The sequence below is a fragment of the Zootoca vivipara genome, chromosome 3 (assembly GCF_965207765.1).
Source record: "Zootoca vivipara chromosome 3, rZooViv2.hap1.1, whole genome shotgun sequence".
Classification (NCBI taxonomy): domain Eukaryota; kingdom Metazoa; phylum Chordata; class Lepidosauria; order Squamata; family Lacertidae; genus Zootoca; species Zootoca vivipara.
In genome coordinates this window covers 53,077,535-53,103,345 of record NC_142586.1, presented here as the reverse complement: position 1 = coordinate 53,103,345, position 25,811 = coordinate 53,077,535, and the positions used below count along the sequence as shown (strand labels likewise).

Below are 25,811 nucleotides of genomic sequence, written 5' to 3'. Positions count from 1 at the left end.
AGTGAGCGAGGCAGGCTGGAGAGTAAACAAGCCCTCGCCGCTCGGTGCCGCCGCCGCCGCTGCCTCCATCTTTAAAGGGCTGCCGCGCAACTCAACCGCCGCGAGGAGAAAAAGAAGAAGATGGGGGCTGTCTTGGGCCTCTGCTCCATGGCGAGCTGGGTAATGTGGCCGGAACCGCGGCCTCCTCCTTCGGGGCCCTCCTTCGCTGGGTTAGGGAGTCGCGGGGGCGGCGGCGGCTGTGGCTATTCAGCAGCAGCAGCAGCAGCAGCAGCAGCAGCAGCAGCAGCAGCAGCAGCAGCAGCTGCAGAAGCGCAGGCGCAGTGAGGGGGTTCTCTGGCTGCGCCCCCCCCCATGCATCCCTGTGCGCTGTCCTTTCTCTGCGGCGAGGCGCCCCTCCCTAGCCGTGATGCGTCCCCTTTGTTTAAATCATATTTAATATGATTTCGTTTGCCAACGCCCTAGAACTTGCCGCGTGATGGAGGAGGCGCGTTAACGTCTCGACCTTGTTGTCTGCGCCTTGCAGGTGCTATGGTAAAATGACAACGCACCCCAAATTAAAAACCCTTAGTAATGGAAAGCAATGACTTGGTGCAGGGCTGGATTTAGGTTTGATGAGGCCCTAAGCTACTGAATGTAATGGGGCCCCTTATATGCGATATTTTAGAGAGCAGGCTAGCAGGCAGGGCCCATTACTTACATCATAGGAGCCTACACAACACAAAACACTGTTGCTGTAGGTAGGTTTTATTTTATTTGTTTTTTATCTTCTATTTTGGAAATGTACATCCAGTGGTTTTTTTCCTTTAATTTTTTTTTTGGGCCCCCAAGAGAGTGGGGCCCTAAGCTATAGCTTGTATAGCTTATATGTAAATTGTTACTGGGTTGGTGATGTTGCCTCTTTTCACGTAGGTCCTTTGAAATTTGACCGTTCCTCGCTTTTTCGGAGAGGGCAGTTTGCTATCTAGGTAGTTGCTCTCCTCCCCACCCCCCATGTCTAGATCACCAGCACCATCTTTTATCCAGCCCTCATGCTTTCCTCCTTCTCTGTGGATTGCTTTCTAAGGCCTCTACAGTATAAAGGGGTTCTGAAGTTGTAATGTGAAAGGTGTTTTGTGTGTGTGGTGGGGTTTTGTCATCTCTAATTTTACAAGGGTCGTTTATTGTTCCAAGGCATCTGGCAAATGTTTGTACCATCTTATACCGCAGTGTATGCTAAGTCACCATGCTAGGAATATATGTGGGATTACAGAACTGAAAATTATGAGTGAAAGTGTGGCTTTTACCTCCTTTTGACAAACCCTGCATTAAAGTAGGGTCATCTGTAGGCGTGTAAGAGAGAATCAAATCAATCTAGAGAAAATGTGGACCTTTTGAGGTAAAACAACACAATAGCTTGAGCAATAGTAGAAATTCATATTATTGTTTTGTTAGACTGAAATTTGTGGATTTTTTTCTGTTCCCTGGGATAAATTTCTGCTGTGGAATAATAAAGGCAGAGTGGAAAGTTACAATGGTCAGATTGGGCAACTTGATAGAATGTTGCTTAAGCTTTTGCTGATTTAACTGTTGTGCATTCCTCCTAATCTGCTGGAAGTTAGAGTAAGAATTTGTCCAATATTTTTCCCTACACCTCTGAGGATATTGAAGTAAAGTGTGTAATTCAGTATATATCTTTGATGCAGGCATAAAGTAAAAACAAATCCCCCCAAACTAACACTTGGCTATGGTGTACATCACTATTTGCCCTGGTAAGCATAATTAATAACTTCTGTAAACAGTCTGTTGACTGTCTTGGCTGTACATGGGGCAATCACAGAGCCATCTGAGAAGCAGCATTGCAACATCACCTTTGCTTTTTCGCAGGACTTGTTCATGCTTCTATTAGTGTTATAGCACTGAATCAAGAGCCCAAGGACCTACTGCTCATATCTGCTCACATTTTACTATTGAAACCATGGCCTTTGCAGTAATGGGTATACAGGGAAGCTTTTAATGTTTGATGGATTTCTGAATTTTAATGTTTGATGGATCTCTGTATTTTAGAATTTCTGTTTTGTTGGAAGCCGCCCAGAGTGGCTGGGGAAACCCGGCCAGATGGGCGGGGTATAAATAATAAATTATTATATTATTATTATTATATAATACAGAAAATGAGATTACAAATATTACATTAGTGGGGTGTGATCCTTAAATATTATGACATCTGAACCAGTAGTTAAACATTTTAACCAAGTAATTAACTGAGCATAACTTTTTATTTTGGTCTCATACTTCTCCCTTTCTTTCATCAGATACCATGTTTGTGTGGCAGTGCCCCATGTCTGCTGTGCCGATGCTGCCCCAGTGGAAATAACTCCACTATAACAAGGGTGATATATGCTCTGTTCTTGCTCCTTGGAGTGGGTGTTGCATGTGTGATGTTAATTCCAGGAATGGAAGAACAGCTGAAGAAGGTCAGTTTACTCTTGAGACAACTATGGTAGAATTATTGTGGCTTTGCTACTGTATTTTGGCATTGACTTATCTTTTCAGAAACATTGCTTGCACTAGAGAGCACCTACGTATCCACACCTCCTTTTATTCTAGAATGCTTAGTGTTTTGTTTACATAGGCTAAGGCCTAACTATGGAGCAGTTCTCTCATTATGACTGCCTTTCATTGAAGTATTTTAATATTTAGCATAATGGTTGTCTGTAAAACCTTGCCTTCTTCCCGTAGTATTAGTTAGCTATTATTTCAGACCAGGAGTATACATACATGTATGTATGTGGCTTTTGAAAACACCAGGGGACTATATTTTATGTATGTATGTGTATATATATATATATATATATATATATATATGTATGTATATGTATATATATATGTATATATATATGTATGTATGTATTTAAATCTTCAATTCAACATTGGCTTGTTAGAACCTTAGATCTGTACAAATTTCAAGTAATGAAGAGATGTTAAAATAATCCTGTCATAGTCGGCCTAACAAAACAAAAAGTTTGGGTTCTTCATTGACATATGTTAATATATTTTATGTTGTTCATTACAGATTCCTGGATTTTGTGATGGCCAAGTGAATTGTGATGTTCTAGTAGGCTATAAAGCAGTATATCGGGTGTGCTTTGGTATGGCCATGTTCTTTCTCCTGTTCTCCTTAATGATGATCAAAGTGAAGAGCAGCAGTGATCCAAGGGCAGCAGTACACAATGGGTAAGAAGAAATGGTGGCCCAGCTATGCCCCTAACTGTTGTTGTCTATGCTCTGGTAACCTCAAGGTTAGATTACTGCAATGCGTTATACATAGGACTGCCTCTGAAGACAGTTTGGAAACTCCAGCTGGTGCAGAATTCATTGGCCAGGTTGCTCATGCAAAACGGTTTGAGCATATTACACTGATCCTGGTCCGACTGCACTGGCTACTGATTGCCGTATTTTTCTGTGTTTAAGACAATATTTTTTCCTATGAAATAATATGCAAAAATAGCGGGTCGTCTTATACATGGATAGCAGAGGGGGGATGGGCGATTGTTGGCATCAGCCAGCATAAGATTTGCAGCGGCAATTGGGCATGTGATAGGTTGTTGCGGCAAGGCCTGCTGACGATTGTCTGCAGCTTTGACAATTGTGCGTGTTATTTTTGGCATCGTCAAGGCGTGCGTGCAATCTTCTGCTGTTGTGCCAAGTGTGCAGGTGGGTTTTTGGCAGTGTGCATGCAGACAATTGTTTGCCGCGGCAATGCGTGTGATTTTGATTGGTGGGTAGGCTGTAGAGTGATTGGTGGTGCTGACACCCCCCAAAAGCTCAGCAACTGTGGGCAATCTCCTCCCCCAAAGCACAACAACTTTGGTCACCCCCCCTTTTGTTGTGGTCCAAAAAAAGGGTCGTCTTATACACGGGGACGTGCTATACACAGAAAAATATGGTAGTTTTTGGGTTTTTGACCTATAATGCTTTAACCAGGTCAGGACCGCAATATCTCAAGGACTGTCTCTTTTCATATGAACCTATCATTTTCTGAGGCCCTCCTTTGTGTGACTTCTTGAGAAGTCTGGAGGGTGGCAACACAAGAACAGGTCTTCTCTGCAGTGGCTCCCTGTCTGTAGAATGCTCTCCCCAGGGAAGTTCGCCTGGTACCTTCATTATACACCTTTAAGCTCCAGGCAAAAATGTTCCTTTTTAACCAGGCCTTTGGTTGCTTTGATTGACATCCTATAGTTACCCTTTTGAAATGTGGGTTTTTTGGGGTGTGTGTGTGTTATTGGGTTGTTGTTTTTATTTTGATTATTTTGTATTTTGGTTTTACTGTATATTTTGATTTTATTCTGTGAACCACCCTGAGACCTCTGGGTATAGGGTGGTATATCAATTCATACATACATACATACTTACATACATATAAAATTGTAGTCTTGTGTTTCCTGCACAAGGTATATAAATAACAAAACCTGAAGGCTGTTGCTTCAGGTAAGTGAAGAGATTATATGAAATATTATATACAGTATATTATGTAAAGTATAAAATTTAAAAATGCTGTTAATACCCTAACTTTGATGGTTCTTTGTTCTTTGGTGATATTTCAGATTCTGGTTCTTTAAATTCATCACAGCTGTTGCAATTACAGTTGGAGCATTTTTTATTCCAGAAGGACCCTTTACAACAGGTATGATTGCATTGAAAGTCATGTATATTTTGCACGGAAACTGTTTCCTATAGCTTTCAATGTGATACTGAGTTCTTATTTAACAGATCTTAATGTTCTGATTTGCCACACTGGAGAAGATGCGTAGGTCTTTGGCATGGTTGGGAAACCTTTTTGCCCTGGCAGGTCAGATCAGTCCCTACCTCAGTTTGCCAACTTTGGACAGATGGGTGATCCCAACTACCTGTCAATTTCCCTTGAGCAGCGATTCTCAAGTGCCCAACAGCCAGCTGATTGTTGGGCATTTGGAAACCATAGCACAAGGGGTATTGCTAGTATAGGACTGGCAAAGCTGCATAACTTGGCAATCAGCTGTCCAATTGAGTTCTCCTTGCGGAGCTCAGTTACACAGCTAATCCAGTGCTGTCTGTACCTGCCTCATACCTGATGTCCTATATGATGTCAGGTGGTCATGGTTTAGGGAAAACAGTTTTGTGGGCCAAATTGAGCTCAATCTGGCCTTCAGGCTGGAGGTATCCCTCAATTCTTATTCCCAAAGAATCTAGGTTTATGTATGTGTAGTCACATACTCACATTTATCTCTTAAATCCATGTGTTTTCATCACTGTTGGTTTTAGATTATAAGCTACCGGGGGACACAGCCTTGTTTATTTTTTAATTGTCAAACTCTTTAAGTGTTTATTTTACAAGTAAATTTTACCCTGATGACTCTGAATCACTCAATACATGCTAACAATTCAAACAGAAAAATAATTTATGAAAATTAATATATTAATTATTTTTCTTCCTAGTGTGGTTTTATGTAGGCATGGCTGGTGCTTTCTGCTTCATTCTTATCCAGCTGGTTTTACTTATTGATTTTGCCCATTCTTGGAATGAATCTTGGGTCGAAAAAATGGAAGAAGGAAACTCAAGATGCTGGTATGCAGGTATGTAGTGGTTTGTTGGTCAGTATCACAGGGTTTGTTTATTAAAATTGGGACATGCGGTGCTCAAATTTCAGTTGTAGGAGTCTTCACTCGCTAGTTGCTGACCATGGAAGGATGTGTTTTAGTGCATGTGTGGAACTGAATCACTCCCATCCCCAATATACCATGGTTAAGAGGGAATTGGTGTTTCCAGAAGCATAATAATGATATTGATCACATGGCGTCGGAAGAGGAGAAAGTTGTGCCTGACTTGATGCGGCTATAGTAACAACTATAATTACTGAGGACTGATGCAGTTTTTCCAGATCTTCTAGAGGCATTAGTAGTTTAGTCCACCTACTGAAGTTAATCCAGCAGATCACTTTTCTTATCCAACAGTGTACCATAGGATTTATTTTTCATCACTGCTCTAGTCAGCCTCCTTCAAAAGTACTAATAAAACCTGAATCCAGTTTTGTTTGCTTGCTTCTTCACAGCTTTGCTGTCTGCCACAGCATTAAACTATCTTCTGTCTCTGGTGGCAATTGTCCTATTTTATGTCTATTATACTCTGCCCGATGGCTGTTCTGAAAATAAGGCATTCATCAGTGTCAATATGCTGCTGTGCATTGGAGCATCTGTGATGTCAATTCTGCCTAAAATCCAGGTATGAGGTTACATTAAGTGGATATTTGTTTTCATAAGAATCTGGCTAATACACCAGTCATTTGTCAGATTTCTACATGCAGGTAATTCACATCTTATGCAAGGGTTTGGTTCTGCGGGGTCTGCATACATGCAAAAGCATATAAAGCCAGGAAACCCTGGAACTGCTCCCAGCACCCCCACAAGGTGAAGGACTGCTTACCCAGCTTTGGGAAGGAGGCACAAGGGCTCTGGGACATTGCCAGAACCCTCACACCACCTCCCAAAAGTCTGGTAAGCCTGTAATTACAGCTTTGCACGCGCAGGGCAGTGGGGGAATAAGTAAATGGAGAATTCATTTCCTCTGCTCTCCATTCATTCATTCATTTCCTACTCCCCACCCTGTGCTAAGTTGTGATCACATAAGTAAAATCAGCGCAATATGCAAGTTACCTGTATTGTTTCGCTTTCTGTCTGCATATAGGAATCACAACCGAGATCTGGGTTGTTACAATCATCTGTGATCACCGTTTATACAATGTATCTAACCTGGGCGGCAATGACCAATGAGCCAGGTAAGGAGATTTCATGTTGTTGTTGTTGTTGGTTATCCAGAAGTGGCTCTGGCAGAACTCCTTTGTTTATTGCTGTCATACTTACTTTGGATGATTTTAAAACTTTTGAATGTTTTGAAGCTTTGAAGGGACAAAAAAAAAACTGTTAAACAAAAAGTATTTCAGAGTGCAAGGTAGAATGCTATAAATCGTTGATTGTTACAGAGAATCTGTGGTTATCTAAATGATTCTTAGAGAGAACGAAGCTTACTCCCAAGTCAGCATGTTTAGGATTGCAGTTTTGGTATACAAAATACTTCTTGTAGGGTGGGCAGTTCATTCATTTTCAGCTTTGTACTGTATTCTTGTTATTAAAAAAGTGCACCTAGACACTCAGTTGCAGTGCCCATAACCTAGGTTTAAGGTGCCATTTACCTCCTAGCTTTCATATATCAGTTTCTAACACTGTTCTGAACACTTGCTCTCTCACCACACAGTAGCAAGACTAGCCAGTGTCCTTCTATTGCATGGGGATGTTGCTAGTACAGTGCTCAAAGAAAGCACTGTTAATCCCACATCATTTGTAGAGAAAGGCCTTAGCTGTATTTCATTGCAGTGGGAAAGCTACACAACAAATAGCTCAATAACAGTTTTGAGCCATGTAAAAGGCTAGCACCTAGTGCGTATTATTATGTTGGACATTGCTTCTGTGAGAAATAAGATTGTTTTGTGTAGAATAATCCGACTTTCAATATTTTGTCTCTTTTCTGATCTAGACAGACAATGCAATCCAAGCTTGCTGAACATAATTGGCTATAATTCCACAAGCACTCCAAGTAAGGGTCAGTTTATCCATTGGTGGGATGCCCAAGGAATTGTAGGCCTCATCCTGTTCCTAATGTGTGTTCTGTATTCAAGGTGAGCAGAACTTTTGGAAAACCTCTTCCAATTTTCAGTATTTTTTTAAAAAAATACATCTAGTGACACTATCCACTTTTCAACTGCAGCATCCGGACATCCAATAATAGTCAGGTAAATAAACTGACATTAACCAGTGATGAGTCAACACTGATAGAAGATGGACTCCCCAGGAGTGAAGGCTCTCTTGATGAAGGAGATGATTTGCACCGTGCTGTTGATAATGAGAGAGACGGAGTTACTTACAGTTATTCATTCTTTCACTTCATGCTTTTTCTTGCTTCGCTTTACATCATGATGACCCTAACCAACTGGTACAGGTATGTGGATCTTGCAGGAAATTATGGAAGGGTGACACTTTCATTGACATTATCAATGCTGATCACCTGTAGGGGTGGAAGTGGGCAGAGAGGCATATGTTGGATTCATAATCTCCTCTCCCACTTATCATGGATGGTTGGTGGCAGTAAATTTTATTCTTACATAATTTTTCAATTTTAAGAAAATAAGTGATGATCAAGAGAAAAGTAGTTATTCTATTCCACAAATGAGCCGGCTAACATTTTATTTCGTCTTTTTCTCAGCCCTGACCCTGTCTCTGCATCAATGACCAGTAAGTGGCCATCTGTCTGGGTGAAGATCTCTTCCAGCTGGATTGGCATAGTCCTCTACGTGTGGACTCTGGTGGCTCCACTTGTTCTAACAAACCGTGAATTTGACTAAGCCAAGTGTCTCATCTGAAAGCTATTGCTTTATTTTGTTGCTAATTTGAAGCTAACAGTATTCAACATTGAGATGTAATTTGTAAATAATACGTGTATGTATTGTCTGAATAGTTTATCATGTCTTCTGCATGGTTATACTTTTAAATCATGTTCACTTGCTATTTCAGTGACTGTTTTCTAGTTGAGCTTGATGATGATGATGATAATGATAATAATACATATTAATGATTAATACTGAGCCCTCTTCCACGTTGGGGAAAAGTAAACACATATGGTGGGTAGAGTAGGGATAAAGATTCTACCACCACCATGCCATTTTTGTCACTTTCCAATTTGTAAATGGTCACGGTGTGAAGTAGGGAGACTTTTGCATCCATGGAGACTCCCTGCGTGTGTGTGTGAAAACCTTAGTTTTCCATTTGGGAGCCTCCACAGATACAAACATCTCCCCGCTTCACAATATCACAAATTGGAAAGTGATAAAAAGGCAATGTTGGGCAGAGCTAGTGTGATCTTTCCCAGTGTTCCCTTCTATATATTTCCTTTCTCCTAACTAGCACCTGGAGAGGGATCTAGGGTCAAGCTAGATGTGAGAACAGTTCCATGTGTTTCAAACCCCACAAATATTTGGCTCAGCCCTACTGCTTACTGAAGAAATAGATCATGTACAGTCAAAGGTGCATTAAAACAGTATTTTTCAGTGCGTGTAGATAGGCTGAGGTTGAAAGTCAAATATTTGCAGTTATAATGAGATGGGGAACCATGAAGAGTGTTAGAAGCTAGGGCTATCTATGACAATCTCACTGGCCTTTATTGCAGTTTAATAATTGTTACACAGCAGTTTTCTAGTTAGTAAAATATCAACTTTGGTCTAGCAAGGAAGTATCTTTCACAACTGAGATTTGCCCAGAAAAGATGAGAAAAATATGGCTATGACAGATAGGAGTGACAGTAATGGTTGTTAAGCCTTTGGAGGATACTGTTATTACCTCAGCTGAAGCATGGATGGATGGTTGTCTAGGAGAGTCTGATGCTGAATGAGAATTGCGTATCAGGTGTGTGTAAGTCTAGGTTACCTTTAGATCATAGCTGATCTGTAGGAGGTATGATCTTTTGTTTGTTGAACAAACATCAGACAGGAATGTCAACTCTTAATGAGCCTTAGCTGATGATAGAGCAGAGCAAGAGTGGGGTTAGTAGGAAGGGAAAGAATGTACCTGTGATTAAATTGCCATTTTAATCAATTTGTGGAGGGTCTCCCCCCCACTTTAAACGACAAAGAGCCCCAGCTGTCACTAGGGCTGGTGTGAGCATATAAGAAAACAGGAATTACAATTCTGTAGGACTGGTTTTTGTACTTGCAGGTTTGAATAAGTACAAGACCTCTTTTAAAAGAATGTGAACAGGAGTAAATGTTTAAGGTTGTACTTGAAATTATTCAAAATGTGCATGGGGTTTCTAGACATCAAAAATAGTTGCCATTTTGACCAGATTTGTTTTTTAAAGTGAAGTGCAGTGAAGTATTAATGCATGCTATAGGCTTTTCATTTTTGTAACCATTTGATACCAATATAGTCTTTCTTTAAAAACATAATCAATACTTGGAAGGTATTTACGGCTAGCGCTCATTAAATTGAAATTAAGGAGTGAAATGGTTTGCTGTCCCCCACTGCTGGTAGCTGTAGTATAGTATATTTCACGCTGATGAGGTAGACTTCAGGTACCGCTGTTTATCTTTAAAGCTTTTTAAAAAACAGTTACCTTTTAAAAAAATCTATTCTGGCTCCATCTGTTCCTTGAGTTGGTATAACTGAGCTTAGTTTGTAAATCAAGAAGTTCTGTTTATTTCCTGGATAAATTGTTATGTACCAATATTCATTTTTAGTTAAAAGCACACTTGCATTTTAATAGCTGATCTCTTCACAGATGTCATTGATTATTGTGTCAAAGCTATTAAGAGTGCAGCTATTTTACTCATCTTTTTTGTGTCCATTGCCGGCAGTGGATTTGTACCTGGTCTACATAATGCAGAAACTATTAGGCGTTTTGCATAGTTTGTGTGTCAGAAATCTTCAAATACTGCGCTTTGCTGCTTGAATGGGAAGGTACAGTTCTGGTTTGCTTTTCCTTAAGGATTGCACAGCTGACAGACAACAGTTTCAGCTGTAGCAGCACTGCTGTGCATTACTGAGTATTAATTTATATATATATATATTTAATGGCTGACAGGCTCAACATGAATGCAATTTCAAGGTAGCTTTAATATTTAGTAATTTTGTGTGTATGCTATAACTTAGTAAACATTCAGAAAAGATGGCTGTTTAGGTGTTCCTAGTCTTGGTTTTTCATCCAATGTGGCTATAGGCCATACATTTTCATAGTACTGGATATACTTCCTCTAGCCTGCTACTGAAAATCCCCTTTATCAAAGAACACATTCTCAGAAAACCCCCAACCCATTCAACAGCATTTGTGCCTATGGGGTGAAGCAAGTAGTGGATACTCTTACGACTATGAATTTAAGATGGACACTTGTCAATTCAATGAAGCACTACATTCAGTTCTGGTCCCTTAACACAGTTTTATTTAAACAAAGTTGTAAAAATAGAAAACAAAGTACAGAAGAATTAAACTCCGAGTGCTACAACCTCCATCCAGAGTTGCTTATTTACTTGTGTATGTCATACATTAGGGACTAAAAGTGAACAAGAAAAACCGTGAGTGGCTAATACAGAGCATCCAATTACCTGGCATATTCTGAATACATAATTCCAAATATGACAGCACTAGAATGAACTCATTTTGAACTGTTGATAGTTTGTATAAATGTTTAAACTGCTCTTTTGAGACCCGAGTTTTGTGGAAAGTGATAGAACAACCTGTTTAAGGTTCCACAGTAGCTGCTCACAAAATGCCTTTTACAAAAGATAGATCCCAAACAATAGCCTCAATAAATAAGTTTGCTTTAACTCTCATTTTAGTTGTTCAGCAGTGGCATATCAGTGTCCATTGGCACAGGAGCAAGTTCACACAAATAAAATAGTGTAGCTTCACTAGCTTCTGCTTCTGTCAGTGGCTCCAGACGAACCAGTTTGCTTTGGGTTGGTTGAGGATCCAGACCACTTTCCAGGAGTTCATCCACTTCTATTGGTTTATCCACAGAAGATACAGATTCAGGTGTCATATTTGCATTCTCCACTGAGCCTGGATTTCCATCAAGGAATGCAAGTAGGGGAAAGGCAGTATATTGAATGAGCTGTTTATCTGCAGGGCAAGAAACAAACGAAACAAAGTAATTACTCAACTGCTCTATATTCCTATAGAAAAGGCTAAAGAATGAAGAGAAACTTGTGCAATGTACAGCACAACTACAACTCACTTTCCAAACATACTGGGTATATGTTAGTTAACATATATTTTATTCCTTTTGTGTCTAAAATAAGGGTATTTATGAATGCAGGTTAAATTATACCCAATCTACATTTCTGAAACTAAGAGAACTTGCGTGTCAACCTGATTTGGGGTCAGAATTAGGCACATCTTGTGTAGATGGTTCAGCACTATTAGTCTTCATAGTTTCAATTCCCTTTGTCTCCACCTTAAAAAGCAAGCATGGTTACAAAAATCAGATGACTTCGTGCCATTTATTTTAGGAACAAAACATCTGTCTAGAAGATAACTGCTACAAGCAAATGTTCAGGAGCATATCTAGCAGCTGGGACACAGGAGTTTTAGAAATCTAGACTTTCACCATGGGTATATCCACCCAATCACATTCAAATTTTACTCTAGAAAGCATGTCTAAAATAATAATACATTTTAAAATGATGCAAATCTCTCATTTCAAAACCAGTTCTTAGCCTGTGCTTTTTGCCCTCTTTTGAATGCTAAATGTACTTTGATAATAACTTTTAAAATGTTCCTGCCAGCATGTGCTGCCCCCCAATATAGAACTTGAAAACTTAAGATGCACATGTGTAATTTTTCAAAATGCAGGAAAAAAAAATCTGGAAAGCACAAAAAGGAAAACAGCCGCATCTTTAAATAATGTCTCAGTATCAGCCTTGTTAAGGCACACAAAATGTTTAAACAAATATTAACATGCTATGCAACTGGATTAATTAGACAACTGGCCATTGACATTACACCGTATTTCCCACTGCTGTGCTACTTTAAAACTTACTTTTGTACTATTGATATGACCTGTAGGATTCATCTGCACGGAACTTGAAAATAGCTGGACAAGACAAAATGTATATCAAGTTTTAAAATTCTATATTCTAAATATAAATTGGGTGACTTATAAACCAAACTAATCTTTTGTGCCTGAAATAGCCACAAATAGAAATGTTCTGCACAAATCCTCAAGCACAAACTACTATTCTGCTGCTCTCTGAAACTGCAGTCTCAAGCTGTTATTAATATAGACCTTTTAAGGTATAACATTTAAAAAATGCAAATGTATTTTTCTTAAAAATCTTTGTAAAGCCAAATTTGTGAGGAAAATAGAAGTAAAAAGAGAATAGTGTAAATATTTACATCAACCAGGAGATCTGGATCTATGCTGAACTGTCGTCCTGACAACATGGCCTGGAAATCCTCTAAACTGCAATCAATGCTCTCAAGATAATCCAGAAGTTCCACCCTAAAGCAGTGCAAGAAAACCCCATGAAATTCTAGTTTTTCTGAGAAATATATTACGCAAATGAATCAAAGTGCAGAAGAAAAATTAAGGTAAAGAGGACAACCGTTAGGATTATTTGGAATTCAACAGGTAGAGTGTAATTCTAGGTATCTGCAAGTGATCCATGATGTTGATTGGGGGTATATAGTGGATCAACCATGCACTGATTATACAGAAGACCACTAAGCATGAGATTATTCAGTATTAAAAAAGGAAACGAGCATCTACTCTAAAAGCTATCTGTACCTTTACTACTGAATCCAAAACTCAGGAATACTGAAGAAATATTAATTTGATTTATATACCACCCTTTACTCAAAAGAACATATTTTAGGTAAAGGTAAAGGGACCCTTGACAGTTAGGTCCAGTTGCGAATGACTCTCAGGTTGCGGCGCTCATCTCGCTTTACTGGCTGAGCATATAAAAAATATACATAATACAAAGCATAATAATAACACTCACCCTCTTCTTAACAGGCCACAGATTATTTAATACCCAAAGGTAAAGAGGTATGTTTTTGCTTGGTGCCTAAATACATGTAATGATGGCACCAGGCGAGCATTTCTGGGGGCAGCATTCCACAGACGGTGAGCCACCACAGAAAAGGCCTATTGTGTTGCTACACTCTGAACATCTTGGGGAAGGAATGACAAGCGCAGGGTCCAGCTTGGTTTGTATGGGGAGAGGCGGTCCTTAAGCCTTGGTATTGAGGTTCTGAGCTGTGTAAGGCTTTATATGGGTCAGCACCAGCACTTAGAATTGGGAAACATTTGAATCTCGCCCACTAAGCCATTTTCAGAAAGCAACAAATCAGAGAACTAGTGCAAATTTAAATACTCATGCAGCTCTTCTTGAAGCTCTTAAAAAAAGAGAGAACAAGTGTGAACTTTAAAGATGATTTGAAGAATGTGACTCACTTTCCAAGAAGATTGATATTTTGTGAAATCACTCCATTCTCACTGAGTATTGAATCCATCATTGAGACTGGGTCTTCTGCTGTTAAGGTTGACTGGCTGTTTAACTGAACAGCACCAGACATTAATGGGCTTGCACCATAAGGGGAAGGACTGACAGAATCAGTGGATGGAATTGTGGCTGGTTCAGCAGCTGTATTTTCATGAATTATAGGAGCATAGTCATCCTCATTGTCGTCTTCGACTATTACAATGTCAGGACTATAACTGCAATACATATTAAAAATGTGATTAAAGAGAAGCAGCACCTACCACCTTTCCTTTGCAGCTCATATTAACGTAGAGAACAGCTATTAAACTGCTGCCCTTGTTATGAGCTACATAATGCTATTGTTTTGCACTTCCTTAAATGCTCAAATGCTGAGAATACTAGTACTTTTTTTCTTTTTCGGAGGAAGGGTAGAAGAGGGAATTACCTGTTTGTTGGGATCCAGGGGAAGAGAAGAGAGGTAAGGTCTTTCAACTCAAATGTGGCTAGGATGGCAGGTGGTAGCATATTTTAATTTATAACTTCCTTGAGGCCCAGGACCTCCAAGGTGTTGTTGTTTGTGCACTGTAAGGTCCTCCATGATGCATACCAGGAGACGTTCCATAGGCTTTAGGATGGCTCCCTTAAGCTTAAACCTTTCATCAGTTACCTTTCAGAACAATTTTGATTTAATGTTAAAATTTATAACTAACCTATTGGATATCTTGGATCTTATCTTTTGATTACCCAGGTATCTCGGGATCTACACAAGGGTCAAACTATCAAGTAAGATATGGACAATTTCTGTAGTTCAGTGTGCCTGAGGATATTTAATTCCAATTATGTACTAAATATTTTTACTTACTTTGAGTCTGAAGCAGCATCTTCACTGCTTTCTGGAGTAACTGGAGGCTTTTCTTCATCACCAATATCATCAGTGATATCATAAATAATAATATCATCTGACAGCTGTTCTCTCTGCTTTAAGCCATCAGTCCTGCTGTGCGGTACCTGCCCATTTACAAGAACCGAAACAGTGCCATAATGATTTTAAAAAAAAATTAAATCAACCATAAATTGAAACCAATTTAATTTATAAATCATTAGGAATGCAGACATCATACTAAACAAACAACATTTAGGAGGAAAATGATACAATTTCCAAATGAGCTGTCTTGACAAATGTAAAAAGCAGCTTAAAACGATAATCTGGAGAAACCACTCTCCCCTTAACTTTGTAAGGTTAGGGTGAGACAGTAAGTACAGTTCTGAACAAAAGTTGCCAGCCTAATTAGGAAGTTTGTGTGCACAGAATAAAGAGGGGAAAAAATACATTTTCACCTTCACAACCAATGTGGGCCTTAGAGGGTTCAAGATGAATGGAATAAAGTTACAACATAGTGAAATAATCTGTGGGAGAAGATGCAGAAAAGCAAAATCTGTACAATGTGTACAGACAAGACTTCTTCAGATTGTGTTTAAGGAAAAAAATAGCTCCTACATCAATGACGCCTGTTCTTTTAGCTGAATATTTTGCCCTGTTTCCTCCCCGTTTAGCTATCAAAACTAAACAATAATCTGACAATGCAGTATTGGGTGTAAATGCTATGGAAAAGCATCACTTGGTGCCCCCTCCCTTTCTGTCAACAGAATACCTTACTGCTATATGCCTGATCTATTTTCACTCCATATAAAGGAGAACAGCCAACACAAGTACTATGCGAATAATGATTACTGTACTCTTTTGCATGGGGAATATTGTATTTTCTCTGTCCAACCATGCAGTGATTCTGTCCATTTTTTAATACTTTCCTTAAGTATATTTCAGAATTAACTCACATGATGTTTGTTTTCTGCTGGTTCTTTGACTATCTGCGGGAATATGTTGGACTTCGGTGTCCCATTAGTATTCAGAAGCAATGGGCTAAATCATAAAAGAAAAAAATGTTTCTAAAAAACACAAGAATTTAAACTTATGCTTCTAGAAACACTATATATTCACAAAATAAACCTGTGTTACAATTCCAGTATCGTCAACTCGATACTTACCGTTTTCGTTTCAAACTCACAAGTTGGTTATTCTGAACAAGGGTGACAATGAACTGTACAATCTGCAAAGACAGAATATTGCCTTTAGAAAAATCCTACACACAATTAGGAGCAAGTTCAACTAAACTCAATAGTTCAATTTTATTTTTATGGTTCTATACACAGTCAAGTAGGCTAGAATTAAAGCCTGAAATATCAAATGCTTAGAGTCACTTTCCTATTAGGAAAGTTAAGGACAAGAGGATTTAGAGGTCTGGGTGTCATTCTAATGCAGAGATAATAGTGCAAATCCCTAAACAGCCTAATTATTGTATGTTTCGATATCAGATTTTCCTAAAAACTATTTAAAAATTATGAGAAGAAATGAATGTATACAGATGGAACTTTAAGGCATTCAAAATATAAAACATGGAGTTCTTCAAGTTTTATATTATGCTTATATCCCTGCCTTTAATCTCTTAACCATTTATTATACAATTTTAACAAAATCAGATTAATGCCCTTTACATTTCATGCTACCATATCCTAAACAGATCATCTGAGCTTTTTGCCACCCACTCCAATTTATCTCAGAGAAGACAATTTCAAGCTTTATTGAATTCTTGCAAGTCACCTACCATTCAAGCTACCAATTTCCACTAAAACCCCTTCCCCTTTACAATACACAAAGTTTACTGCTTCCCTTCCAATTTTGCACTGCATTTATAGATGACTTTAAATTATTCTTCTGAAGAAAGAAGTTACATAATTACCTTTCGAATAACTTGCTGTTGCTGCAGATGTTTTGCTCTCAGTTCTGCTACCTCCCGCCAAAGAGATTCATTTTCTCTGTTTCAAAATGTTTACAATCAATATAAGGATTACTAACTGAGCTAGATAAAGGTAAAAAGTTAAAGGACCCCTGGATGGTTAAGTCCAGTCAAAGGTGACTATGGGGTGCGGCGCTCATCTCACTTCAGGCCAAGGAGGCAGCGTTTGTCCACAGTAAGCTTTCCAGGTCATGTGGCCACCATGACTAAACCACTTCTGGTGCAACAGGACACCGTGACAGAAGCCGAAGTGCATGGAAACACAATTTACTTTCCTGCCGCAGTGGTACCTATCTACTTGCACTGGTGTCCTTTTCAACTGTTAGGTTGGCAGAAGCTAGGACAGAGCAATGGGAGCTCACCCACTGCACATTTTTGAACTGCCACCTTCCAATTGGCAAGCTCAAGAAGCTCAGTGGTTTCAACCACAGCGCCACCCGCATCCCAATAACTGACCTAATGAAACTTGGAACTGTAATTATACCTTAATGTTAACTAAGCCAAAACATATGTAATTAAAATAATCACATATTCATGATTATTCCTCCCCCCTTCCTTTTTTAGATTGTGAATTCCTTGAAACAGGGATCTGTCACACCTCTTCTTTGTAATACAAAATACACAAAGACAGCACTACAGGGAGTACTCAGTTGCCTTACTCAGAACAGACCCATTGAAATGGAAGACCCATAGTCATGGTCATTAATTTCAATGCATCTACTCAGAGTAACACTTAAGTGAATGCCAGCCTTAATAAACAACTGTTTCCTTAAAAGTGCCATAAACCCACCAGTAATGATATAAATAATAATGATGATATTAATAATAACAGTAATAGTAATAAATACCGTGCCCATCTGGCTGGGTTTTCCCAGCCACTTTGGGCATCTTAAGCATATCTAAAAACAGTTTTAGTTGAACTAGTAGTCTTTCATACTCTTCCTCCTGAAAAATCAAGCTAGAAATCTCATTTACCTCTTCAGAGCAGATAGCCTGGATTCAATAGTCTCTTGTTTACTTTGAACCTTCTGAGCACTGCTAATGATTTTAGACAGATCTTCCTGACGAATTTTATTTTCTTCAGGCCTTGAAGAAGAAACCTGTTCAGAAATTTAAGTTAACATGTTAGTTTTAAAAATAGGCATTACAGTGACTATTTAACTGATAAATAAGGTTTTGCTCTGAATCTATGCAGAGCTTTGTACTTCTGCTTTCAATTAACGAAAATGTACACATGGATGGAATCTGCAAGATCATGTAGGGATCATATGCTATCTGAAAATGAACTAAATAAACAAAGGCTATACTGAGTTCTAATAATTCAGAAGGAATAAAAAGGGAAGTGCCATATATGTATGTATGATTATTATTAATAAAATTTCTACACCACACTTCACCATAGGGCGGAAAGGTCAAGAGAATAATGGAGGGATATTCAAGCTGGATGGTCAGGACTCCTAAGAAAATAGGTTAGATAATGGCCTTGTTCCATCTCTTATAGAGAATTCCCTTTTCACCCAGATGTTTACCAAAGCTACTTTATGCAGGTATCATAGCAAATAAGTAGCAAAGTAGTAGAAAAAGTGTGGAAGGTAAGCAAGTGAAATCTGACATAGTTCAAGTTGTGCCAAATGAAGATAAGACTCTGAACATCTCCTCCCTGGATTTCTGTTTCATTGATGAAGCGTTTCCTAAGACTGATCATAATAGGTCCAGGACTCACTTCTGCCTTTTAGATCAGAGAACTGGCCATCCCCCTTTGTTGAAGGCATATTTTAGGTTACAGTAAGCCATCCTTGATCTGTAATTCTAGATCTCGATGTGACTGAAGGCTTGCATGCAGTTGTTTTGAACTGTTGCACGGCAGTCTTGCTGGCATGTGTATTGCTTTGTACTCAGTAAAACTGAATTGTACCTTTCCTTTTTGCAATTTAGATTTCTGTTCCCACTTACACTATCTGTAAGATCCTGGCAAACCCTCACATGAATCTATGTCAGTGCTTACAGAAGGTTCAAAGCTTCCAGACTCCCTTTCACTAACCTTTCTTTTAATGTGCTCCAGTAAGTCTTCCCGTCCTTGCTTGAAGTAGGGGTGTTGGAATTCAACAGGGCCATCTCTTTCCAATTTGACAATGCCAGAGTCAACATGGACTACCTTACGGAAACCATCTGAAAAGAATAAACAAACTATGGAAAAACCGACTGGAATAATCAAGGCTACAATCCTCATTCAGTTGAGTGAAAAAATGGTGCTGTCTTTGTGCAGGTATCAACACTGCCTATTCACACTTATTTTGCCTTTACTGAAAGCTATTCTGCTACAAGCTGCCCTTCATTTGCACAAATTTCTGTGTGACTAACCCTAGGTGCATTATTAACCTATGCAGGGTCCCATTTTGTTTCCCTTATTGGTCCTGGGTTTTATCTTGGGATAACAAGGCCATTCTCATAAGAACTCTGGAAGGCAGAACAACAAAGCCAACCACAGCATTCATATATTAGTACTATGAAGGCTACACCTAGAGTTCTAGCTTTAAAGTGCCACTTAAAATATGACATACACATTCAATCATCACAACACAATGCTGTGTTACAAGATGGGTGTCCTTCCTAAAATAAGGAGATGAACTTACACTGCTACGTGTCATGTCAAAACCTGTCCCTTCTGGAAGATGATACTATCAATATCATGGGAATTTTTTAAATAAAGCTGCCACACATGCTCTGAAAACGCTTATAAAAACCTTATTACTGGTTGTCAAACATGACTGAAGTTCATACAAAAACCAAGCTGCAGGCTGCAGCTATAAGGATGGCTCATTGCTTTGAATCAATTCTCTCTCAGCGTCAGCTGTCCTCCTAGTTGAGATTCCTGCATAGATGACCCTCTGGGTCCCTTCCAAGTCTACATTTCTTTGATTCACTCAATATGTAGTATGCATTCTGCTTGTTTTCCCTTGCATTCCAGTCAGTGACTGCAGCTGAATGCCTTACGATACTGTACTGTACAATAAATGATTAAAGCTGAGCAATAGTTAGAATCTGTTATTACAATAAAAGGTAGAATCCATGTCAGAACTGAATTCTATTAAGTTCAATGTTTTAAATGTAGACCAGTGTATCTAAAGGTTAATACTACATATTGTTATAAAACTCACACATATTCAGCTGTCTCACAAAGCTTGCCATGTTGTTGTGCTTGAAGTACTTTGGAAGAATCTCTTTGGCAAATCTTTGTTCATCCAACACAAGGAAACTCTGTCCATTCTGCAATGAAGATCACAATCACATTCAATGCCTGAATAATGTGGTTAGAAATGTAAAACAGTTTCTTAGGCATAGACTATCATTAACCAAATGAAAAACAACAAAGCCAGCGGATGTGATGGGATACCTGCCGAAGTCTTCAAAGTGGGCGGAACTGAACTTACACAACAACTTCACAAGCTCATCGAAAAAATCTGGGAGAGAGATCCCAGCAGACTTTAGGAATGCCAAAATTATCAATCTCTTTAAAAAAGGTGATAGAACGGATTACAGAAACAATCAAAGCATCTCTTTATTAGCTGCGGCCTGCAAAATTCTTGCAAGGATCTTAGCAAACTATCTCCGAACAAAATCTAAGGCTACCCCTCCTGAATTCCAAAATCGTTTTTGTCACGGTGGCCGGAGAAAGCTACTTCAGAGTAACGACTCTACACAGCTCTGCATTTTGTCTTTTATTGGTGCTGAGTATTTACAGTGCTAATGGCAGTGCTATTTACAAAGACACATCTGTTCAGCTTGAATCAGAACCTCCAAGTGGCTTTTGGCGCGTCTTGCGCCAGCATAACAACTTGGGGAGACCCATCCTCTTCCCCCGACGCTTTCTGCGAAGTTCCGGAGTTGGGGGGACTGGCCTGCCCCCCTTCCTTCCCCCTTCCTGTCCCACCTGGGACGATGGCTCTTCTACCCTGCCAGAGCCTTGGACACCACTTCCTGTTTCCCCACTTGAGCTGGAGCTTTCCCTCTTTTCAGCCTCGCTCGGGGCTGGGCTGGAACTCAGGAGGGGAGGGGCTTCGCGATATCCCTTGCCCCTCACAGTTTTCAACCTAGAAGGCACAATTCTACTCATGTAAAAACGCCAGGCAGGCCCCACAAACCCAGAGATGCATTTTAAATAAAATGACACATTCTACTCATGTAAAAATAAGCTGATTCCTGGACCATCCATGGGCCGGATTGAGAAGGCAATTGGGCCACATCCAGCCCACGGGCCTTAGGTTGCCTACCCTTGTTCTAGGGGGACAGTGTACATGATTTTAACTGCTCGACAGTTTCCAGAAAAATGCTAAGATCAAAACCAACCCCTGTATATGGTGTTTATTGACTTGACTAAGGCCTTCGACACTGTAAATCGTAATGCCCTGTGGACTGTCCTGAATATTGGCTGCCCAGATAAATTTGTGAACATAGTTTGGCTCGTCCATGATAATATGACAGCAACAATTGTAGATAATTGCTCTCAAAGTGAACCATTCACAGTGGGATCAGGTGTTAAACAGGGTTGCTATCACCCCAACTCTTATTTATTATTTTAATTGCCATGACCCTACACTTTGTCGATCGAGCAGATGTAAAGCTCTTTAATTTGAGTAGGCTGAAAACAAAGAGTAAGGTTACTGTAACTTCTGTCATAAAGCTTCAGCATACTGATGACAACATAGTGTGTGCACACTTAAGTGGATGACCTCCAAACCAACCTAAATATCTTCGCATAAGCTTATAAAAAGCTTGGCCTATCGCTCAATATCCAAAAAACCAAAGCGCTGCATCAACAAGCACAAAACAACGCCTCTGCAGTGCCACAAATCCAACTCAGTGGTGTAAGGTTGGAAAGTGTCAATCGCTTCTCCTACCTGGGCAGTTACCTTTCCACAAGGGCCGGCATTGACGCCAAAATCCAGCAACACCTGAGCTCTGCAAGTGCAGCTTTCTCCCGATTGAAATGCATTGTGTTTGTGGACCGGTACATTCGCAGGGAAACCAAAATGCTTGTTTACAAAGCTATAGTACTATCAACCTTTCTGTATGCATGTGAAACATGAACCACTTACAAATGCCATCTCCAACTCCTTAAAAGATTCCATCAATGGTGTCTCCGAAAATTTTTACACATCACTTGGAAAGACAGGCGAACTAATGCCAGTGCACTGGAAGAAGCAAAGATCAATAGCGTCGAAGCAATGATTCTTCAACATCAACTTCATTGGTCAGATTGCGTATCCACAACAGTGGATGCAACTCCACTGACGCAAGTTAGGAATCATCTTGCCCATCACTATTTTTATGCTAATCTTTGTATGTACATACTGTACAGAGTGCAGCAAGATCTGGAAAATCAGGAAGAAGGGGCTAATTAAAAATGAAATGGCGAAATGAGAATCAACTGCAGAATGATTCTGCTGCATACATACCCGGATAATATTCATTCTTATCATGGCTGAGCTTAGAATATATCAGAATCGTTATTTATATTTAGATAAAAACTTAGACAAAACCAAAAGAAACATTTACAAGCTTATTTCCACAACTCCTCAAGGTTACTCAGATAAAACATGAAGGAGGCAGACCATATTCCCTATTAGTATGGTATGCATGTTGCTCAGTAAGTGGAAAGTTACAAAGACGAGAATTCTTGGTTGAGAAAATATTCAAATGCTCTGGTCACGAAAGGGAGCAGCCCAAAAGGCTTATTCTTCCAACTTGTCTCTCTGTGAGAAAGTCTACTTGAACAAAAGTTTCATGTGCACATTAGAGCACACGTGTAGTGCGTATGGTGGTGTTGACATTTTTAAAAATTCTTGTTTACAAAGTTAACTGCAAGATTTGGCCTGTTCTGCTTGTCCCCTGCAAATTTTGGGTTTCCTGTTGGCGGCACCAGTGACTACACCACTGTCCTTGGTCTGTTACCTACTGCTTCTCTGTTGTGTCAAGCGCTTCTGCAGCATTCTTTATTGTACTACTTCCTGAAAGGTCTTTAGGAGAGATTGGATGTTTTCAATTGTTCCCATTACAGTGGAACCTCGGTTTATGAACACCTCGGTTTATGAATTTTCGGTTTATGAACAGCGCGGACCCATCTGGAACGGATTAATTCATTTTCCATTACTTTCAATGGGAAAGTTCGCTTCAATTTATGAACGCTTCAGTTTATGAACAGACTTCTGGAACCAATTACACCCATGCTTCAGTTTATGAACGCTTCAGTTTAAGTACTCCGTGGACCCATCTGGAACGGATTAATCCACTTTCCATTATTTTCAATGGGAAAGTTTGCTTCAGTTTATGAACGCTTCAGTTTAAGTACCCCGCGGACCGTCTGGAACAGATTAATCCACTTTCCATTAATTTCAATGGGAAAGTTCGCTTCAGTTTATGAACGCTTCAGTTTATGAACAGACTTCCGGAACCAATTGTGTTCATAAACCGAGGTACCACTGTACCTGGATGAAGACTTGACTAAGTCACCACATTTGCAGCTTTCCACAGAAATGCTGCAAGGGAAGATGAAGAGAGATTTCCTGGACAAGCACTTAGGCAGAGCTTTTAACCTTTGCTGCCACCAATGCCCTTTCTATATTGTTTGCCCCTTCATCTACCCATAACACCCTGGCTTTTGTTTCTTTGCCAAACTGGTGTACATGACTGCACAAATTCCTGCAACTATATTCTCAATAGAAAGTGCCCTTCCTCTTAGAGAGACTTGAAATGGATGCATGGACATACAAAATGCAGTGTAAATCTTACCGCTTATATTAAGATGATTAAATAGCCTATTTTTACCTACCAAATAGTTCCTAAGCCTGGAATCAAACAAAAGAATTACATACCTAAAACTTCATATGCTAAAAATAAAGTGTCACTGTTAGCAGGATAGCGAATGTAACACAAAAACTATGCAAAAGATGAGTGCCTCCTGAGATCTGGACATTGTTTGTCTTAGGCATACAAAGACTGTCTGAAAATTGATCACCAAAGCTTTCCTACCCAGCTGTTCCCATTTGTACAAGCTCCCAGACAATCGTGATGCTAATGAAAGAGGACCTCTTCTACATTGTTACAGAAAGAGCGTAATCAGCATACATCAATTTGTTCATAACAATCTCAGTTCTCTGTTTCTCAGCATAAGGTTTTACTCATACAGGTGTAACTCCTTCCATAATTCTTGGAATTTGCCTATTTTAGGCAAAACAGAGCAGCAGTAATCTAATGACCTGCAGCCCCTTTTTTGGACCACATATGGTCTACGGAGCTACTGACCTGCCACCTCTTCTTCTCCATGTAAGCCTACCTACAGGGGAGCACTACTAGAATTAAACCTAGGGCAAGAAACTATAGTGATTATTTAGCACTTTAGTGCATTCAAAATGATCCACATCTCAATACACAAGACAACTGTTTTGAGTAAGACAGACCAACATGGCTACATCTGTTTACAAGAGAAGTGACTAACCTTTTTTGACTTGAGGACCACCTTCAGCCCTTGCTGATCTCCTGGAGCTACAGAGGTCTAAACCGCTCTACTGACCCCAACACTGTGTGTGTATTTATGTTTCTTTCCCCAAAATTAGTGGATTCTTGGAAGTCAATAAAATAGCAGGTATGTGTGATAGTGCATGAGAAGAGGCTAAGCCAGTAGCTGTAAGGGCAGTTCTGCCACTCCTGCTTAACAGTTTTGTAAAGCCATGTTGTGGAGGTAATAGGCAAGATAACACTGTAATGGTTTACCTAGAACCACTGACCAAGTTCATGCCTAACGAGAAAATAATAATAATGCATGGACCAGGGCCTCCCCCAAACCAGATCTTAACACAGTTAGTAAGATGCTCACGACCTAAGTATGTCCTCTTAACTCGTGCCTTTATTTGTGTGTACACTACACGCAGGAACACCCCTCACCCTCTGGTTGCGGACTGTTTCCATACAAAGCGTTTCTCTTACATACTATCCACCTCCGTGTTAAGGAAGCGGGTAGGTATGTAATGATCCACACGTGCCCACGTCAAAGCCACGTCTGGAAAGGGTCGCGCGGAACATCCTCCTCCCCTTTATATTTGGGCTGCCTGTCGCCTCCCTTCCCCTGGAACTTGTTTCGTAGCCATTCGGTAGATTGCGCGGAGTGGGGGGAGGTTCCTTGTTGCGGAAACCGAAGCGCGGCCTTCAGATTAACGTGCGGTGGGCATACGCGGCTGCCGAGGCCTCCTTCTTCCCCCGCTCCCTCGGACGAAGGCACCCTCATGGCGAACCCGAGTGCGCCTCGGGCCTCACGGGGCCCTTCGCGGGTAGGCCGCGCGAAGCCCCTGCCTTCCCCCCCCACGCCCGTCAGGAAAACAACGCCTGACCACGCCCTCTTCTCTTCTCTCTCTCCCCCCCTCTCCAGGCCTTTTGTGCGATCGAAGGCCAAAGACGCAACACAGACGCGAGGGAGGAAGATAGGCGGCTGAGGGGAGACGGAGAGAAAAAATGGTGGGAAGGAAGGAAGGAGCGCGCGGTCCATGGAACGGCGATGGGAGGGGGCGGGGAGACCGATCCCCTCCCTCATTCCCACCGCGTCGCCAACCGAGCGAGGCCTCGCCTCAACCCGCTCCCCTCGCCCCCATCCGCCTCCTCCGGAGCGCCTACCTGGCTCCAGGTGATGAGTTGGTTGCTCGGCGCGTCGCCCACCAGCGCCCAGAGCTTGCTGAGGAAGGCCGGGACTGCGGTGGCGGCGCCCGCGTTCGCCGCCGACGTTACCGGCTGCTGCTGCTTCATCGTCGCCCTCTGAGGTGCGCCTAAGGCAGTCTCGGCCGTCGGCGCCGCCGTTGTCCTTCGCTACCGCTGCTATTGCCGCCGTCGCCTTCGCTCCGGCTGCTGCTGCTCCTCCTCCTGTCT

At 40.5% G+C, this 25,811-nt stretch overlaps 2 protein-coding genes across 4 annotated transcripts; one reads left to right on the top strand and one right to left on the bottom strand.

Annotated features, from left to right (window-relative positions):
- On the top strand, positions 1 to 11,066 carry SERINC1 (serine incorporator 1). Its single transcript, XM_035109198.3, has 10 exons — positions 1 to 159; positions 2,292 to 2,453; positions 3,053 to 3,213; positions 4,584 to 4,663; positions 5,455 to 5,592; positions 6,069 to 6,238; positions 6,701 to 6,791; positions 7,547 to 7,688; positions 7,778 to 8,008; positions 8,273 to 11,066. The coding sequence occupies exons 1-10, from the start codon at positions 121 to 123 to the stop codon at positions 8,409 to 8,411; spliced, it is 1,353 nt and encodes a 450-aa protein (XP_034965089.1). The 5' UTR covers positions 1 to 120; the 3' UTR covers positions 8,412 to 11,066.
- Positions 10,975 to 25,811, bottom strand: HSF2 (heat shock transcription factor 2). 3 transcript variants are annotated; one of them, XM_035109195.3, is made up of 13 exons: positions 25,563 to 25,811; positions 20,057 to 20,165; positions 18,940 to 19,067; positions 17,874 to 17,998; positions 16,842 to 16,917; positions 16,090 to 16,151; positions 15,880 to 15,964; positions 14,906 to 15,051; positions 14,016 to 14,279; positions 12,953 to 13,058; positions 12,597 to 12,650; positions 11,927 to 12,011; positions 10,975 to 11,677 (listed from the first exon to the last, which is right to left on the bottom strand). In XM_035109195.3, exons 1-13 carry the CDS (start codon positions 25,689 to 25,691, stop codon positions 11,391 to 11,393), a joined length of 1,656 nt encoding a protein of 551 aa, XP_034965086.2. In that variant the 5' UTR covers positions 25,692 to 25,811; the 3' UTR covers positions 10,975 to 11,390. The 3 variants fall into 3 exon arrangements, with proteins under 3 accessions (XP_034965086.2, XP_088522185.1, XP_088522184.1); XM_088666059.1 differs by lacking the exon at positions 11,927 to 12,011; XM_088666058.1 differs by lacking the exon at positions 12,597 to 12,650.